Below are 19,974 nucleotides of genomic sequence, written 5' to 3' on the forward strand. Positions count from 1 at the left end.
GTATAATATGTATGGCTATTATAATAATATATGTAGGTATGTAGTTATATATATATATATATATATATATATATATTTCTATTATGGATTTTGTATATAAATATTAATATTTATAATAGTTATGTATATGTATGATAGTTATGTATGTATTACTGAAATAGTTAATTATATTAGATAATATTATACTACTTCATTTTTCTGTATTGCGTGTAAGTACTATCCAACACACCTAGTTTCTCCTTTCACCAAAGGTTGCCTGGAAGAGATTGCTGTGAGCAATAAGGCCGCCTTTGCATACAATAATTTTTTTAGTTTAAGTTTCTGTAATAGTAATGAATGCGGCAGAAAGTAATGTTTGGCTTTGTAGGGCGTTGTCTCTGTCACTCATACCTATAATGACGTTATGTCGGTCTCAACGACAGAGACAATGCTCTACAAATCTGCAATCTCCTTTTGAAGGTCGATGTACATTATTTTCTGCCGCATACTGTAGGCCTGCGTAGTGCGTCTCTTATCTACTCGTATCTCTCTCTCGCTCGCACTATGCCGTTATCAACTTGTGTACAATAAAAAAAACGGGCTTAATTGAGAACCACCTCCTTTTTGGAAGTCGGTTAAAAACGGACTTACGCTGCGCGACGCAGCAGCGCCTTGCTCCATACAAACTCCTACAAACTATATTTGTCGCACCGCGTCGCGCAGCGTAGCTCAAGTTTGCTTTGCTCCATACATTCCCATTGAAACTATATTTGACGCACCGCGCGTCGCGCCGCGCAGCGCAGCTTAAGTGCGTTTGGTACCTACAGAGATAGTTAACATCCTGGGGAAAGACATAGAACTTTTGGTCCCGCATAATCAAAGTGTTCCCATGGGACTTTTAAAACCTAAGTCCACGTGAACGAATTCGCGGACATCATGTATTTGGCAGAGTGGTTTTAGCATGATGCAACTAAAAATTCCTCCTAATTTCGTGGTTTTGATCAAAATGTTTGTACTACTAAACAAACTCTCTTTAGAGTAAAGTTTCTACTATTTTCATCTCACTCGCTCGGAAAGAATCCCTTTGCCCTTTGAAATCTGCGTGGAAAATGGTAATTTTGCTACGAGCTAGTGAGTACAGTACGACAAGGCTCTCTTGGCACTTCAATGACATTGACAGAAGGGCGCTGTTGGAGAACAAAGGCTTGAATATTCAAACAAGAACAAAGAGGACACTTGACGGCAACGTTAGTTCCGATTGGCGCCACGCGCCAAGATAGCCTTGTCGCACTGTAGGTATAGTGCCCGGCAAACAGCTTGAGTATTCATGCGATTGGCTGGCGAATGGCGGGTGTACGCGATTGGTTGATCAGTTGGCGCGAGTGCACGCGATTGGTTGATATGTCGACTATCACTTCCCGGATTCGCCATCTTTCTCCCACTACGCTGCTGCAGGCCCAAGTTGTTTGCCGGGCACTATACTTACTAACAACTTTTTGTTCACCAGCTTCTCAATAACTAACATCTATTTTTCAATTTCAGTGATAACAAGTCAGCCATTACGTCAAGAGTTCTTAACCCCAGCAGCGATCAATGATGTAATCCTCACCGTAAAATGAAACTAAGTATTGTAATCATTTCATGTATTACTCTTACAATCCAATAAACTTTTCTGATTTTCTTTTAACACCTGTCTTACATTGATGTTAATCCTAGATTCCTCGACATAACTAATAAACTTACTCTCTTCTTTATTGTCAATATTTCTTTCCATTTCTAATATAAGTTTTTCTTCATCAATGAACTTAAATTTAGCCCCTTTCTTTTTAATACTTATTAATTCTTGTTTCTTCCATGGTTGTGTGGATGCTGGTAATATTTTGGGAACTGCATGGTAGCATAGTCTGACCTCTTTGGACATAACAACTATGTCCCCGCTGTTGAGAAGTATAGCTGAGGGTTCGGTTGACTTGTCACGACCTCCTATTAGAAATATTGCAGATTGGCCAAAACTGGAATGATAAAATTAATAGTTTAATAATGTTTAACAATGTACATAAATCCTAGAAAGATAGATTTTTAGTTCTATCTATTGAGTATTTGTGTATTTATAAGTTCCATTAAAAAATTTATTGATCTCTAATCTCTATGTTCACGCTTAAATTTTAGATAAGTGATATCAGTATTTGATGTCCTATGAAACACAGTGGTATAGAAGTTAGTACTCCTCAGTATATATTACTCATCCAGCCTTAGATATAATCGGCAGCTTTGGCTTCGTAAAGCGCGGTCATCTCTGTTGTTTAAACTGAGGAGTCAGTGACAAAGCGTCACACAGGTATGAGAGACTGAGACAACACTATGAGTAAGGAGACCGTAAGTACCGATAAGCGAAAGTTGCCAATTATCTCTTTTAAAGCTGGATAAGTAATATTTACAGCTAGACCATACGAATTTCTTAACCGATTTTGATGAAATTTGGTAGAGGTAGCTTACATCCCGGGTAGGGACATAGGCTACGTTTTATTACGGAAAATTAAAGAGTTCCCACAGGATTTAAAAAAAAATTAAATCCACACGGAAGTAGTCGCGGGCATCATCTAGTCTAGTAATATATAAAAAAAGAAACTAACTAACTGACATATCAATATACAGTTCAATATACATATAGCTGGGTTTAGAAACTTGATATTCTGCATGGAGGTTTTGTCTATAGCATTGACCCCACTTAGAAAGGATTGTGAGGAATTTCAACTAAATGTTTATAAAATTTAAATCCACATAGATGTGAGAAAAGAAAAAGTTATAATATACCTAAAGGAAAATAGAGGAGCTTCCAAGTTGACCTCTGAGTGATCAGTATGTGCAGAAAGTGTGGAGCCCATATGGTAGTAGTTGACAATGGCCGCCTCTGCTCTAAAGCCTTCAAAGCCAAGGTGATGTGCAATAACATCACACAGCTCTGCTAACTCAGTGGGAAAATCTGTTTTATTATCTTCACTATACACCTATAAAAGATTTATTTGAATAAAATGACAAAATGATATAACATACAGTTAAAGAAGCAGACTGAAATTCGAAATTGGTGGGGAAAGGCGTGAGGGGTTATTAGTCAGTTAACATGGCTAATATTATTTTTTTAAATCGATACTTGAGCATCTAGTATTTTGTCTTTGAGTTGCCATTTGCCTGATAGTACATCCACTGTGCCCTCTGCTAGTCAGAGGGACACGCAGAGAAACCTCCCCCTTCCAGGTCATTAGCCATAGCCAACAATATCCAGAAGAGAAATTATTAGCCATGTTACTGGGGCACGCCAACCTGAATACTGCTCTTCCTTTCGGACATATCCAAAAGGGACCAGCAGCACCCAGGCACACTGGGAGGTTACCTGTGGCTGGCACCCCTAGATGATCCTCCTGGATCAAGCTGAATCTTGGGTGCTAACTGACTTGGATCAAAGTTGCTGAATAGTATTTAAATGAAAATAAGTAATAAAAACCATAAAAAATTATAATCTAGTATGGAAGATAATATATTTTGAAAAATATAATAAGTGGTCTAGATGGCCACAAAATAATTAATTAAAAAGAATATTATTATCCTGCCATTAGTGAAGTTATAATTTTTTTTTTTTTGTAAACTCCTATGATTCAGTTTTTGAAGGAAATGTCAATTAATAAGCTTTTGATACCCAAAGTACCTCCTAACCAAGCAGCCCAGAATGAAATCTGATCACTCCAACTCCACATAGTCTTGTCTGTCTTATAAGTTTTTTGTTTTTTTTTTTTAATAGATATAGCGAGCAAACGAGCAGGTGGGTCACCTGATGTTAAGTGAATAGAGTATTTTATAGACAGCAAAAAGCACTCACGAAGGAGGTGCAATATCAATGAAGCAAGCGTGGCAAGTGAAGCGTGGCAACATCATCTATAGTGAACAAAGGTCCAGAAGAGTCTTTTGGCATAGCCTATTTAGTAAACAGTCAGTAGTTGGTTAAAAGCTAATAACTTGCGATATAATACTATTATTTCTTAACTGACCACTAGTGGCAGGATATTACTTTTTATTAAATGACCACTGGCTTACAAGACACTTTCATTAAAAATTTAACCTTATCAGTTGTGTTGAGGAACAAATTTAAAAAGCAAAAATCTTCATTAGTGCGGGATCATTCTTTTTACTAAACAATCACTTGTGGCCTCCTATACACTGCCGAAAATATAGTAAACTTTTACTTTTGAATCCCAATTGTGGTGATACCCCAATGTAGTCCAACGTAACTTTTTCTGTAGGTCCTTATCACATTCGTTACCTTTGAAACATTCCCTCCACCAATCCTCGATATGTCTTTCTACATCAATATTAGTTTTATTGGGCTTTCTTGGATAATCTTCTAAGCATCTTTTAATCCAAAAATTTTGTCCCACGCTTGTAAATGGATCTTTTATTAATAACAAACCTGGATGCTTTTCAAACTCAAGAATCTTCCAGTTATTAGAATCCTGTAAACCCAAACTACTTGCTCTTAGATCTTTGTTGTCTTTATGACAACACTGGACTGTGGATGTCTTTAGTGATTTATCACAATGTTCATAATTTAGAACTTGTTCGAGAGAAGGTAGAGGCCTTTTTGATTTGTAATACTTAAAACTTTTCATAAAAATGTTTTCGTACTCCTGAGGTAAATAATTATTAGCATTTTCCCTTGCCTTTTCCATGGTGCCATGATTTTCAAAATTCAAATCACATTGAAATCTCAACAGCTTCAACAGCTGTTGCTTGAGATTTAAACATTATATATAATTTATTTAAAAATAAAAACCTGTGATAAAATCAATACCTAGTTTGTAAAATTTTTATAAAACATAGCTGATCCCCGCGGCTTCGCCCGCGTAGATTTAGGTTTTTAAAGATCCCGTATAGCCTATGTCACTCAGGAATAATGTAGCTTTCTACTGGTGAAAGAATTTTTAAAATCGGTTCAGTAGTTCTAAAGATTACCCCCTACAAACAAACTTAACGACATTATTACCTCTTTATATAATACAACGGGCCGTGCAGCAGAAATCGTAATATTTTAATTTCGCCATAACTTCAAAACCAAACGTCCAATTTTAATCATTCAAAGACCAAATATTATCTCCATAAACTGTTCTTAGTGATGAAATCATTTATTTTGATAAGGATTAATAGCATGAGTAAAATAAACGCGTTTAAATGTAGTCCAAAAAAAATTCAAGATTTTTAAATAAAAAAATGGTTGCTGTGCCTCACTCGACATAGATGGGTATAGTGTGTCGCGGACTTTTTTGTAGATATTTATAAGATCTACAATTAATTAGAACATTTTATGGTTCTATCTTTTATAGTTTAGGCAGCGTACGCAAAATAAGTAACTTTTCTGGTTGATTTTTTACACCTTGTGTCCGAAAAACCCAAATATCTTACGGAACCCTATTTTTTTCCAAAATAAAAAATAGCCTATGTTACTCGTGGATAATGTAGCTTTCGAATGGTGAAAGAATTTTTAAAATCGGTCCAGTAGTTTTTGAGCCTATTCAGTACAAACAAACAAACAAACAAACAAACAAACAAACAAACAAACAAACAAACAAAGTTTTCCTCTTTATAATATTAGTGTAGACAAATACAGCCCTTGAATTGTACCACGTCCACATGTCACCACAGACCACAGACCAATGTCACTGCCTGCTGTCGTGTGACGTCATCGGTCATAATCATAGAGTAGGACATTCAATGTACTCCATATGTAAAAAGTACTCTGTGATGTACTCTGTGGTAGGATGCTAGGATGTATATCATATTATGTCATAATAAAATAAAAATCAAATAAATTCTGATCAGTAAGTATTTAACAAAATAATGTAACTTTATGTTTCTATACTATTAAATAAATCAAAATATTTTATATTTACGACAATGAGTGAATCAGCTGTAAAACCTGTGGAGGACATAAGAGTAAGTTACCAATTTCCTATAAATGCAAGAATAAATCTAGGGCGATAAGGCACTTATTAAAAAGTGTTATATGCTGAATTAAGGACCAAAATGAAAACCTTCATTATTTACAATGCTAGTACCTACATAATCCTGTCTATCATATTCTTCTTCGCCATGTTGCTCTCACTTTTGGTCAGGATCTGATACATACTGATAGCCTGTTTACATGGATATACAACTGCTATGTGATATCTGCAACCAGTTAAGGATGTCCTCAGACCTCAGTGTAGCTCAAGTTTAAACAAATTATTAAATCTATTAAATATGTGTAAAACTAAATATTTAATGGCAATATATTTTTTATTGTCTTTCAGACATTTGAAGAATTAGATGGCAAAGCAAAGCTACGGAAATGGTTGAATATGAATTTTAGAATAGAAATGACTGATGGGAGAGTGCTCATAGGAATATTTTTGTGTACTGATCGTGATGCCAATGTTATATTAGGTAAGTATACTTAGAGCAATGATAGTCTAGTGGTTCAGATGTCATTTTTCTATTCTGGGGGTCCAGGTTTCAATCCAGTCTTCAATCTGTAACTTTTCAGAGTAATGTATATTTTGAGCAATTAAAATAATACATCTTGCTTTAACAGTGAAGAAAAACCTCATGAGGGAACCTGCATACCTGAAAGTTCTCCATAATGTTCTCAAAAGTATGTGAAATCTGCCATTCTGCACTTGACGCACATAGTAGACTATGGCCTAAGCCCTTCTCATTCTGGTGATGGGTTGATGATGATCTGCTTTTTCTGTGCATTCTTTAATAATTTACCTAAGTAGATCATATAGTATAAGACAGGTCGTGATTGCAATTGGGGAGGAATCGCCACGCACACCTGCACAGCCCCTGTGATAGTTTTAGTGATTGATAGTTGAATAATTGTAAAAGTTTGATTTTAAATTGAATCTTATGATTTCAGGTGCCTGTTCGGAGTATCTCAAGGGTAATGAAGGTGAAACAGAAGAGCCAAGAGTTTTAGGGCTAGTCATGGTACCAGGACGGCACATAGTGTCCATACAATTAGATGATACAACACCACTACCAAAGTATTATTATGATGAATGACATAAACTCAAATAGTCTAAATATTAACTCTAATTTACTCTAAGTCATGTTTCATTACTTTGTAAATATATGTTTTATCACCTTTAATAAGATTTTTAAAAACCAAAGAATTTGGCCCAATCAATAAAAACCGGCCAAGTGCGAGTCAGGCTCGCGCAATGAGGGTTACGTACTACAGTCGTATTTTTTCGACATTTTGCATGATAATTCAAAAACTATGATGCATAAAAATAAATAAAAACCTGTTTTAGAATGTACAGGTGAAGACCTTTCATATGATACCCCCACTTGATATAGTCACTCACTTCGAAAGTTGAAAATACTAATTATTAGTTCATGACCACAATTTAATTTTTTTGTGTGATCTAACCCTAAATTCACGGTTTTCAGATTTTTCCCCAAATGTCAGCTATAAGATCTACCTACCTGCCAAATTTTATGATTCTAGGTCAACGGGAAGTACCCTGTAGGTTTCTTGACAGACAGACAACAAAGTGATCCTATAAGGATTCCGTTTTTCCTTTTGAGGTACAGAACCCTAAAAATGGAATCACCTTTTTTATTCAGTAAGTATAGGCACATATTCAAACATGTGGTCAACCACAATCACACCTGATGGGAACTCTTGTTTTAAAGATACCAAGATTAGAATAGGCTAGTTGACACTTTTTTTAAGTAGGTCTTAAATGGTTAATATTTGTCCTATTAGATCAAAAAAATTAACACTATATTTTTTTGCGCCCTAAAAACCGTAAAACTTTAATTCAAAAATATATTTTTCTTAGACAGGTGAAAACACTGTCGGCCATGTTTGGCCGATAGATTATCTGTGCTCTGACGTCATGCATTTGTAAACAACAGCATAACCTCCCAAAGTTTAATAAACATTACTTCCATACTAGTTTACATGAAAAATATAGTAATTATCGTTATTGTATCATCCGAGAATGTAAACACGCATCGATAAAGACCACAGGAAAGTTGTGGATTAGAGTGCCCAGTGAAATAAATATACGTAACACGCGAAGACTTGCTTAAAGAGATCCTAAATCACTAACGACTGCAACCCAAATTTATTTTTGCAAAGATCACTTTGTTGTAAGTCTTACTTAATAACTTATTCAATTTATAAAGAGAAAACGATAATTTTTACGTTTACTATGAGTTTTTAGAAATATAAAAACTAGCTTATGCTCGTGACTTCGCCCGCGTGGACTTCATAAATTTCAAACCCCCATTTAACCCACTGGGGTGGAATTTCAAAAAATCCTTTCCTAGTGGATACCTTCTCTTTACCTACAAAGAACACACCCACCAAATTTCATGTATCTAGGACCAGCTGTTTAGATGTTTAGGCTGTGCGTCGATATATAAGTTAGTCAGGACTTGAAATTTTATATATGTGGATACTACGTTAGTCCACGCGTGACATAGGGATGACATTTCTTTGTTTACATATTTAATGACGTCACATCATGGCTGACAGCGTTTTCTGCGTTTCAAATAAAAATAAAAACTGTGTTTTTTTAAATTGGATTTATATATCCATCCTGCGTTTTTAATAATTGTTATTCATATATTTCGTTGTCTTAAGCAAAATACTATAATAAATAATCATTTATTGGACTAAATTAGATATGAGTCAAGTAGCCTATTGGTAGGAAACACTGATCTTAGAGGGGTATTCAAAACCCTAGCCATGCATAATATAAGGAATGATGACGCAAAGCATTTCGTGTGGGAAATCTAAAAGATTACCCTGTAAAAATGTATGCAGTGTTTTCACAAAAATACACATACTTGAGGGCTTCTTCCTGTTTTTCGTTAAGTAAAAATAATAAGAACTCAGACATGCCACATAAATTTTATTTAGCTAGTTTGCTCAAATTATTATTTAATAACTGTCTTAACACATTAACTTCAAGATAGATATTTTTTGAGTCATTAGCAAAAGGATTCAATTCATCACAATTATGTGTACCAACAGAATCAATGAAATGTAACAAATCTTTACAAATATTTTGAATACTTAATTCAGGTTCATTTAATTGTGCAAACAAAAATTCTTGTTTCAATATTTCATTTAAACAAATAAATGGGTGTTTCTGTTCATTTTGATTAGCTACTTTCTTGTAAAATGTAGCACTCCAATTTCTAATATCCTCTTCTTCATCTTGTAGAAGTAAAATAGCTGATTTAATTGCATTGATTTTAACAACATCCGAAAGTTTTGTGAATGTGAATGCAAGTTCATTGTTAGCTAATGCTGCTATATATCTCATATCAATATCATTATTTTCAGGGTTACACAACAAAAATATTTTTCTTGAAAACACTAATAAATTTTCATTGTCTGCCTGTACCGCAAAGAGCCTTGTAGCAAATGGAATCATGTATCTCAGCTTATAAGAAACTTCGCTACTGAAATGTTCTTGTAAGTAACAACCAGATATGCGCATGTTAAAATGTATTCTATGAGATATAAAATAAAGTGTTTTCCATAACACAGAACATTTGGTCTTTGAATTAGGAGATAACAAAACTTTACTGACATCTTCAAGGATCTTTTCAGGTATCATTCTACAACTTTTTATTCTCTGAACAATAATTTCACAGTACATTTCGAAATCATGAGTATTTAGTAGTAATGACATAACCTCAGGTAGAATGTTCCAAGACATATTTTCTAAACATCGTTTCATTTGCTGATTTATCCATAGGAAGGCTCCAGGTTCATGCCGTTTGATTGTTCCTTGTGTTAAAATATGTTCGATCATATCTATAGTTACTTCTGGTATTTCTTCTGTAAATAATTTATCTAATCTCCATTGGCATACAGAAGAGAGTTGCCTCCTCATCAGAATTCTACGATATTCATTTCTAATACCATCAAGTTGATTTTTATATAATTCCACATCTGAATAAACTTTATAACAATTCCCGATTACCAAAAGGATACCATGCAGGTGATTTTCTGAAGTAATTGTCACTTTTGTGATAGCATTCAGTATTATTTCAAATGAATAGATATTTAAAATTAATTTGGATGTCAATCGTCTTACAGTATAAATTGGACTCCCCAATAGAGCAAATATATTTGGTAATAAATTAAAATCAGAATCCATCTGTTCATCTAAATCATATGAAAAGTTGTACCGTCGAGCAATATTCGCCAACATATTCAATATTGGTACCAAATTGGAATGTCCTTGAATTATATCTTGATAAACATCATTTTTTATTTGTTTGAGTATAGAATCCCATAATTTAATAGAATGAGTTCTGAATTCGTCACAAGCCACCGATGATATTATTTCGTCATCTGTCCCAGATGGCTTCTTTTGTCCTATTAGTTTTGGAACCAAAGCCCCATACAATTGCAGAGCTGCATTTCTGGAATTGACACAAGTAATTTAATTACAAGAATTGTTGACTACCAAATCAATGAATTAGGTATATAGTAGGTGCACTATAACTGTTTAATAGATTAGTACCTTATTTGCCAGTGTGAATTTGTAAGATTACCAAATGCAAGTTCAGCTAATTCTGCAGAATAATACATGATGTCAGATGCCAAACTACTATCAGTAACAATTCTGGTTAGGAAGTGTATATAAATTGCTTTTGGCAAATCCTTTTCATCAGTCACACAATCTTCCAGATGCTTATCATAAGTCTCTTGTGAAATACTGCAAGTGTTTAGTATTGTTTTCATAAAATAATGGAACAAGGGCTGAAAAAAATATTAGGTGCTCAGTTTGTATGCTCTGCCATTTCTGTCAATGATGTTAAACAAAAAAACATTAACTTACTTTGCCTTTTTTGGCATCGTTGCTAACTATTCTGTGTACCATTATAGATAGACCAGCACCTCGTCTAGTAACAGAGGACATCTTAGTTATTTCATGAAGAAGTTCATTCAATTTTCTTTGCAATAACGACAAGGGCAACTTCGAAGCTTCAGGTTCAATTCCTGACGACGACGACGACGACGTTAAATATCGAATACCTTGACCTGTTAGAAATAATCCATTTAGACATTATTTTGGAAAAAGTGCACACACAATAATAGTATACGATTTTTACCTAGTGCAGCACCAGCTGCTTCTATTGCACCTTTATGCCTTGATGTTTCAAGAACATGTGCAATAATATTTAAACTTTCTTCACAAAGTTTAACATTTTCTTTGTTCTGTTGAATTATTATTGCAGCTAATTCACAAGATGCCTTAAATCAATCAAAAGTAACAAATTAAGGAAATTAAAATTTTAAAAATCCTGTTAGAATCTTTAGACAAAAAAATACCTTTACATTCAGCCACAAACAATTTAGGACAATTTGATATAAACCTGAAATTTTTGTTTGATCATAATATGTATTTTCATTGAAGCTAGAATTTTTTTTAATTATGGACAACACCATATCATTCATTTTAGAAAAGTCTGAGCTAGTATTTGTTTCTTCTTCCCAAGCAAATTGATTAGCAATATCTTTTAAAATATTTAGTAATGTGAATATAGTTTGAGCTGGTAGCACCATTTGATAAGAATTTTTAATATTAGCGTCAAAAATGATGTACAATAAACTCAAAAATGAATGCAATTGTTTCCCTCTTGCAATTGACTCCACAACATCTATTTTGGCGTTATATTCTGTAATTATTTCATTATAGGCAAAATAAAAAAGGTCTTCAATATTTTTAAATCTTGCTGCGACTTGCTTTTTTATTATTATTGTGTTAATAATAAGTCTAAATATATTTAATCCACAACTGATTTCAAAGAAAAATTTACTTTTTATGCATGTCAGACTTTCTTCTATTAAATGGTTCATTGTCATTGTATCACTTATATCTGGTAAATAAAATTCTAACAACGATTGGAAAATACAGTCATGCACATCAGTTGCAGGATCTTTCAATAAACTTATAAGTTTCATAATATAATCCCTTGAATTCAGTAACCAATGACCATTTTCTTTCAAATAACCAATTAAAGAATAGTTCACTTCTCTAGTTTGTTTCTGCTTTCTTTTTGGTACTTCATTAAAATGTTTTAAAATTAAGTGAATAATTCTGACAGTTGTTATTTTCCGTTGATAATTTCCATTAAGATTTAAAGATTCAATGACAAATATTTGCAATTTTTTACAAAAGTCTTGCAAATTAATATGCTCTTCCTCGTTAGTGTCGTTTTTATAATAATTCAAAAAAGAAGTATGCAAAGTTATGAAGAAATTAGATAAGCTGTTTAAAATACTCAATCTTAATACAGTATTGTCTGAGTTAACATTATTCTGTAGGAATTTCAAAATTTGTTGGAATTCAATTTCTGTTGGCAAACTCTTTTTTTGAGATACACAAATAATTTCAAATGCTAACATCCTTATGTTTGCATCACAATGTTCTAGACTACTAAGCACCATATTTTCTTCATCAGTGTATGCAGTTACTGACCATATCTTTTCAACCAATCCAAGTTTATTAGCTTGTTTAAGAACAGATATACAGCTATAAAGTTTCAGCTCAGTCTCCTCAATATTTTGAAGCTCATTTAAAAGAATCTGTGCCAATATTGGAAATATTTTAAATGTTGTTAAACACCAATAGTTACTGAAGTTTTCAATTGCTTTAAACGATAATCCAGTTAATATTTTTATAATATCAGTTAGAAACAGTTTTGTCCAACTATTTTCAGAAATTAGTTTTTTCAGTATTGCATAATACATATCAGCCCCAGCTGAAACAAGCCCTGGATTATTTAAACTCTTTGTTAAACCATGAATCCATTGGTTCTTCAAAACTAGTTCTTCAACATTACCATTACTATGTTCAATAATCTCTGTAAGCATTAGAAATTTAGCCTTGTTCCAGTAAAAGCTATTAATTTCATTCAATACTTTTTCATACATATCATTATTAAGTAGCAGTAACAGCATTTGAAATAAAATTCTGTTTAAATTTCTCACTCCTGTTATGGGATTTTCCCAGTTGTGATTAATTAAATTTAATAGTTTTATTATCCTTTCTCTGTTGAATAAATGTTCTTGGCACGGAGTGTCAATAACTTTTTTAAATGCAGTCATAATTTTAAAAACTATAAATGTGTATTGCGAGTATTCATTTGCCATTAGCATCATCAGATCAAAAGTTGATTTTAAAAGACTTTCTAATTCTTGTAGAGGCTTATCTCTTTCTTGGATAAGATATGAAGACTGAAACATGCCATAACATAATGATACTGCTACAGATGTATTATTTCTCTTGACACTCTTTACTCTTTTTGACATAATTTCATCATTTATAATTTGTAAAGCTTTTTCCACATAAAACTCTTGCCTTTGCGAATTACTTAGCACTGAATAGAAACAAGTACAACAAAGCAATTGATTGTCAAATGCTGGGAGTTCATGGGTCAAATGATTCCACAGTTTTGCTAAAATTTCTGAATAGATTTCTTCAAATCGCTCAGTCAAATTGTTAGTTTTTTTGACAATCAGCATTATATCCTGCAATTAAAAGATAATATTACATAACTATCTAGTCTATTATTAATTTTATTTCTACAATATAGCAGTGCTATGCAGAATGAAAGAGTATACAAAATGAGTATATATTTAGTAATAAGTAATTGCTTCTATATAAAAGGAAAAGGTGACTGACTGACTGACTGACTGACTGAATGACTGACTGACTGACTGATCCATCAACGCACAGCTCAAACTACTCGACGGATCGGGCTGAAATTTGGCATGCAGATAGCTATTATGACGTAGGCATCCGCTAAGAAAGGATTTTAGAAAATTCAACTCCTAAGGGGGTGAAATAGGGTTTTGAAATTTTGTAGTCCACGCGGACGAAGTCGCGAGCATAAGCTAGTTGCTTCTAAAATATTGTATTTTACAAAAGAAAATAAAAATGATTGGATTATTGAAACAGACCAATATAACCTACTAAATAGATAACAGATTTTTTTACCTGTAAGTCTTCTGATCTTATTTCTTTAGTATGCACATTGAGTTTTAAAATGACATTTTCCAATAGTTCCATGTTTACTGTGGTCTGTAAATAATGATAGTTATGTATTAAACTTAAATATGTTTTAAAATATTGTCAGTAAATATTTACATACTTAATACCTTTGTATAGCAAAATTTTAACATTCCTAAGGCAGTCATAAGATAATCTATAGAAATGAGAGATACAAATAAAAGCCAATTCGAAATAAAAACAATTTACTTCACTAAATAAATAAACTATATTTACAATCACAATTAAATAAATTACTTAGAGTAATTATTTACTGTCTTTAATAGGGTCAAAACCCTCTTTTTGCATTTTTTGTTTAAATATTTCATAGTCTCGCTTCCTATCGAAATGGGTCACCCATTTGGGGGGGCACGACTTTTCAAATATTCTCCTAAGCTCCGCGCATACTTTAGGCTTTAGCGAATTGTCTTTTATACTTTGATCGTCTAAACATTCCCAGTAACGGTCTCTAGAATCCCAACAAATCTTTCGTTGTTGTTTATCAGGAAATGACATCTTTGAGCCTATGTACCTAAAACGGAAAGTACCAAACATGTAGTTTAACCCATCCTTTTTTTGATAATAAGTATAATAATTGATGATTGTTAAGGGTTTTAGCAGCTTTAAAATGGTTTGAATGGAAATCAATAAAATCCATGAAACTAGCGTTTCCTAAATGCTTCGGGATAAATATTAATTAGACTTTACACTCACTTGTTTCAAAGATCAAATCTTGATGAAGCTTTCGATTTAGATAATGAAATTAGCGATTTTTTATCTTGAGAGCAAAATATAACCTCGCAGAAAATTGTAGGACGGATATTTCGTATTTGACAAATGTCTAGAAGCAACCGCAGAAAAAAAGATATCAATCACAGACGAATAATCTGTCTTGAATCTTGACACTTTTATCCATAGCTAGATTAAGAATCAAGGTAGATTTGGCATTAAAATAATAATAACTTGTTAGAGCTAGCTAAGTGTATATAAAAGCTCTGAAGAGTGATAGAGACATAAACACATTGAAGGTGTATAGGAGCCATTTATGTTGCATTGCTGTGTAAAAGTTGTAGCGAACGCAAATTATGAAACATAATCTTTCATACGTAAGTATTATTTCTTTTGTTGTTTTGTCCCTTTCGGGTATACGAGTTTGACAAGTCTCCTTATTCTTAGTCTGAGATCCATAGAGTTAGTAAGTAGTTACATCATAGAGATAGTTACATGCTTGGATGAAATACATTCGTGAGTACAAGTACTAAAAAAGGTTAATGTTTATGATTTGCTATTCTCCGCCTTCTGACCATTCGGATAGGACTTAGGAGTACGAATGTTTAATAAAATAATGTTGCTATCGAGCGCGTCCACAGCACTTCTAATACTTTTGGCACCTGAATGACATTGACAGGTGGGCGTAGTTGTAGAACAAAAGCTGCAAGCAAATAAAATCTCAATCTTACGGAATAATATTGAAAATGAAAATGTCGAAAATCTTTCGAGTTAAGTTTTATCTAATTTTAATTCCATGGGAAAGCCGTCCCTGTTTCCAAATCGAGAAAGAATAATAAAAACTAGTTATTTATAGACCATGGACTTTCAACTTATCATGTTTACCTGCACAAATACTATATTTTATATAGTGCTAAATATAGTTAGCTATAACATGCAGACACATTTATGATGTATCTATTATTACCTGGATATATGGTGATACCTAATTATTATGTACCTATATGGAATGGCTCTAACATTAAAAAAAACAGTGAATATCAGATTTTTTACTTGGCAGCACCACATTTATGGGAACAGCTGACACTTCACAAGATGGCGGCGTTTGTCATTTTGGCCACGCGCCAAAAGATCCTTGTCGCGTTGGATGAATAAAATGATACTATCTCTATGCTTGTGGCACTGTACTTCCAAGCAAATATTACTCATCACTAACCACAACTCAAATTAGAGCAAGAGGTCAAAACGGGTGAGTGAATCGTACAAGGAATCCATAGATAGAGTAATAAAGGTAGATGCAGGAACGTTTGCTTTCTCATTCGCACTAAAAAGAGAGCACAGATAAAGTTACTAATGTGATAAACAGAGAAGCAGCTAACCTATTTTTTGTCCCTTAAATCGTGTAACCAATTTATTTCAGGGACTACAACTTTAGTTGCAAAACAAACTGAGAATTCGTGGCGTCATTGTATTTCTCATTAGTTATATTTACTTGTTTTCACATAAATACGTTTAATACAAATATTGTTGATCGGTTAATACAAATATTGACTATTAAACAATGGTAATTGTCGTGTTATTCATCGTTACGTCGTCGTGCTATCGCTATCTCAGACGCGGTTACACAGTACTTTAGTCTAGCTTTTTTACTCAGTCTACGTTTTGTACAGACTAAGTATGTTAGTACTATTATTATGTCTCTGCTATTATTATATTCTGTGGTATAGGTACCTACCTTATATATTTTTCTAGTCCATAGGTAGGTACTCTACTTTTTTTAATTCAGATACAAGTTAGCCCATGACTGCATCTTGTGGTAAGTGATGATGCAGTCTAAGATGGAAGCGGTTAGCGGGGTAACCTGGAAGGTGTAGGTATGTACATAATAGGTAGGTAGCTATTGTTTCGTGCTGGGCTACTTTAACTAGGTATAATCTCATATTGCTGCTTTTCTAACCTACATGTGTAGGCTTTACCAACTTAAACACCTAGCTATGAGAGGATAGATGTGATAGGACTGATAGGTAGACAAAAGTACAGAATAAAAACGATTAGGTACAGTACGCGACAGGTCGCGCTGTCAATCGGGGAGGGAACACCCCGCATAGCCCCCGCGCTAACCCGGTGCGGGCGACCGCGGACGAGGTGCGGGTGTGCAGGGCGTCCCCTCACCTCATATCCCGATTGCCATCTCGACCTTCGCAGACTTATAGGTAGGTAGTGGTACCGACAAACTATTTTTTAATTTATATTCCTTTTATTACCTATATTCCTTATTAAATTGGTAGTTCTTTGCATTTTGTTTAAAGTAAAGAAATGTAAATGCTTTATTTGAAGTTGCTGGGTAATTTCGTTAACTAATTCTGTGACTATTTCAGTTCCAGATAGATTGCTCAATTTCTTTATCACAATATTTTCCTGGTCGTGAACTCTGCACAGTTTCATAAAACCTTGCAATTCATTTTCAGTTTCAAACGGAAATATTCCAGGAATTATAGGGACATTTATATCAGCTTCCTTACAATCCATAACAAATTTTTGAAATGCTTTGAACTCGAAGAATGCCTGAATTAATATAAAATCAACTCCACACTTGACTTTTTCTTTTAGTTGCAAAATATTTCCTTCTCGTTCGGGAAAACCAGCGACACAGATGCAAAAATAATTTCCGGTGCTTCGTCGTATGTGAATTATCATGTCTTGGCTGCTTCCGAAATCCGAATTAAAGGAATCAAATTTTTCTGTAAATTGTATGTAAATGTCATGTACTAAGTATTTAACGTAAAAACCGGTCAAGTGCGAGTCGTACTCGCACACGAAGGCTAATTCCGCACCATTGTATAAGTCCCGCATATTGCTAATGCACGTGGCCGCCATTTTAGTGACGTCAGCATCAGACTGAAGTTTCGAAGAGCTGATGGTATATACTTATTTCGGCTGACGTCAAAATGACGTCATTTCGATTTTAATGAGGCATGGTTCCAGCGCAATAGCAATTTGCGGGACTTATACCAGGATTAATTTGCAAGTACGGACAGCGCCATCTTGATGTGATTTAGTAAACTAATTATTATTTGCTCGGAAAATGATCATGGGAGCGCAGAGGTACATTACGTGAGGAATACTGGAATACTGTCATTCATCGCGGCCTCAAGACCTTAGGTGACCATAGATAATACACTATATCCCAAGACGCCCACCGTGACGTCAGACGTCCGCAAAACGTACCTAGTGATTATATTCTCTTTGGTACTCTGTACACTCGCGCGCTGTGCGAATACTTGCGCGCGCGTGTGCGCGCGCGGCGCGGACAACGGACCCTACACTACACACATCATCGCTTCGCCTGACCACTCGACCACCGACTGGGCGTCCTCTGCCTCGGGAACTCCTACGATCGCCACCACTAGCGTGGCACGCAGACGATCCTAAGATACAAAATACAACATTCCAAAAATACAAAAAGTACTTACTAACCTCCTAGAATTATAAATAAATTACAAATTCCTATATCCTTTAGCAGCACCAACAAATCATCCAAGTAATTCTTTCTCATATTACAGCACGAAATATGCAATAACACAATTTTGCCTTTGTACCTTAAATATTTTGCTAGTTTTAGGGGTGCTATTTCAAAACTTGTACACTCGTGCACTTGTGCGTGCCATGTTACAGAAAAGAATTCCGGTTCCAAATCCAAATTTTCCAATTCAAAATCCTTTATATCAGGCAAGATATCAGGCGTTACTTCGAACGAATACGAAAACATATTTCCTTCTTTGTTTATTATTTCAGTTATTCTTCCCGGCATTATTATTATAATTCACAAATACGATTTCGTGACTAAGTTTATGTAAGTGCCTATTCGTTACTTAACGAGGTTATATTAAGCGTTTGATTAATCTTCCTACCTACTGTTTGTTTTGTTTTACAATGTTCGAATGTCGATAAGGAGGTGATAATATTACTTGTAACTATGGTCTACTGATAAAATACTTAGGTACCTACCTACTTAATTAATTTTTAAAGAGTTAGGTACTTATAATTTTATATACATCGTACCTTATTTTCTAAAGTAGGTAGGTATAGGTAAGTAGGTGATTGACTGACTGGCTGACCGATCTATCAAAGCACAGCTCGAACTACTGGACGGATCGGGCTGAAATTTGGCATGCAGATAGCTATTATGGCGTAGGCACCCATTAAGAAAGGATTTTTGATAATTCAACCCATAAGGGGGTGAAATAGGGGTTTAAAATTGGTGTCGTGAGCATAAGCTAGTCTACATATTATATAGCACAGACGTTTACTACTCTGTGTTATATAGGTATAGTATAGTGGGGTTTAGATTAACAACAAAACTTGCAGAAGTTGACTTCCGCAAGCTATTTCTACCGTGTAAACAATCACCTCAAGCTCACTTCCGCAAGTTTTGTAACTTGCTGGATTTGCCGAAAGTCACAAATGTATGTACATCATCATCAATATATATATATATATATATATACTTATAATAAAACTGTAACAGGTCAAATTCTGTACATTGAAGATATTTTGAATTTTTTTTTTCGATTGCACTATATATATGCTATAATCGATACTGAACCCAAAACTGTATTTTTTTTTCATTTTTGTCTGTCTGTCTGTCTGTATCACGGCCGCGCATCACGCTGAAACTACTGAATGGATTCCAATGAAACTTGGTACGATTTGAGGTCATACTATGAGGAAGAATATAGGATACTTTTTATCCCGAAATTCAGCATGGTTCCCGTAGGAGAGGGGACGAAAGTTAAAATGTATACTGAGTTGTAATTCATTAACGCGTAGTCCGATTTCATTCATTCTATTTTTGTTAGAAAGGGGATATTTTAAAGATTGTTCCGTAAATATTTCAAGGTCATCGGTTTTTAACCGACTGTCAAAAAGGAGGTGGTTCTTTTTTCTACATCGATTTTTTCGAGGTTTCTGGACCGATTTGCATTTTTTTTTAAATCAACAAAAAAAGTTTACGTCGTGGTCACATAAAAAATTCTGGATTCAACTCCTTAATCCTGATGCTGCAGGGTTACTGCCCGCCTGAGTTATCAAGATTCAGGAAGTGTTCATAGTGAATTCATATTGTAGGTACCAAGCAACGACAACA

General features: G+C 34.1%; 5 protein-coding genes across 7 annotated transcripts; 1 reads left to right on the forward strand and 4 right to left on the reverse strand.

Moving 5' to 3' along the window:
* Positions 1 to 1,607: 1,607 nt before the first annotated feature.
* Positions 1,608 to 4,842, reverse strand: AlkB (alpha-ketoglutarate-dependent dioxygenase AlkB). The gene is made up of 3 exons (XM_034976845.2): positions 4,218 to 4,842; positions 2,794 to 2,987; positions 1,608 to 1,991 (listed from the first exon to the last, which is right to left on the reverse strand). The coding sequence occupies exons 1-3, from the start codon at positions 4,698 to 4,700 to the stop codon at positions 1,619 to 1,621; spliced, it is 1,050 nt and encodes a 349-aa protein (XP_034832736.2). The 5' UTR covers positions 4,701 to 4,842; the 3' UTR covers positions 1,608 to 1,618.
* Positions 4,843 to 5,768: 926 nt separating this feature from the next.
* Sbat (LSMD1 domain-containing protein Sbat) lies at positions 5,769 to 9,582 on the forward strand. 2 transcript variants are annotated; one of them, XR_011237678.1, is made up of 4 exons: positions 5,769 to 5,961; positions 6,318 to 6,450; positions 6,926 to 7,729; positions 8,733 to 9,582. XR_011237678.1 is itself a non-coding variant. In XM_069503794.1 (3 exons), exons 1-3 carry the CDS (start codon positions 5,923 to 5,925, stop codon positions 7,069 to 7,071), a joined length of 318 nt encoding a protein of 105 aa, XP_069359895.1. In that variant the 5' UTR covers positions 5,769 to 5,922; the 3' UTR covers positions 7,072 to 9,582. The 2 variants fall into 2 exon arrangements, 1 of the variants encoding a protein (XP_069359895.1); XM_069503794.1 differs by having other exon boundaries at positions 6,926 to 9,582.
* Positions 8,920 to 11,305, reverse strand: LOC117989376 (uncharacterized). The gene is made up of 4 exons (XM_034976726.2): positions 11,158 to 11,305; positions 10,884 to 11,086; positions 10,566 to 10,804; positions 8,920 to 10,464 (listed from the first exon to the last, which is right to left on the reverse strand). Exons 2-4 carry the CDS (start codon positions 10,962 to 10,964, stop codon positions 8,937 to 8,939), a joined length of 1,848 nt encoding a protein of 615 aa, XP_034832617.2. The 5' UTR covers positions 10,965 to 11,086; positions 11,158 to 11,305; the 3' UTR covers positions 8,920 to 8,936.
* Positions 11,306 to 14,288: 2,983 nt separating this feature from the next.
* On the reverse strand, positions 14,289 to 14,943 carry LOC117989378 (cytochrome c oxidase assembly factor 6 homolog). Of its 2 annotated transcripts, none has more exons than XM_034976728.2 (2): positions 14,814 to 14,943; positions 14,289 to 14,631 (listed from the first exon to the last, which is right to left on the reverse strand). In XM_034976728.2, the coding sequence occupies exon 2, from the start codon at positions 14,613 to 14,615 to the stop codon at positions 14,367 to 14,369; it is 249 nt and encodes an 82-aa protein (XP_034832619.1). In that variant the 5' UTR covers positions 14,616 to 14,631; positions 14,814 to 14,943; the 3' UTR covers positions 14,289 to 14,366. The 2 variants fall into 2 exon arrangements, with proteins under 2 accessions (XP_034832619.1, XP_069359896.1); XM_069503795.1 differs by having other exon boundaries at positions 14,289 to 14,623; positions 14,803 to 14,937.
* Positions 14,944 to 16,280: 1,337 nt separating this feature from the next.
* Positions 16,281 to 18,831, reverse strand: LOC117989778 (methylenetetrahydrofolate reductase (NADPH)). The gene is made up of 2 exons (XM_034977189.2): positions 18,306 to 18,831; positions 16,281 to 17,569 (listed from the first exon to the last, which is right to left on the reverse strand). Exons 1-2 carry the CDS (start codon positions 18,637 to 18,639, stop codon positions 17,070 to 17,072), a joined length of 834 nt encoding a protein of 277 aa, XP_034833080.1. The 5' UTR covers positions 18,640 to 18,831; the 3' UTR covers positions 16,281 to 17,069.
* Between the last annotated feature and the right edge of the window lie 1,143 nt (positions 18,832 to 19,974).

This window comes from Maniola hyperantus, chromosome 16, assembly GCF_902806685.2.
Source record: "Maniola hyperantus chromosome 16, iAphHyp1.2, whole genome shotgun sequence".
Lineage (NCBI taxonomy): Eukaryota > Metazoa > Arthropoda > Insecta > Lepidoptera > Nymphalidae > Maniola > Maniola hyperantus.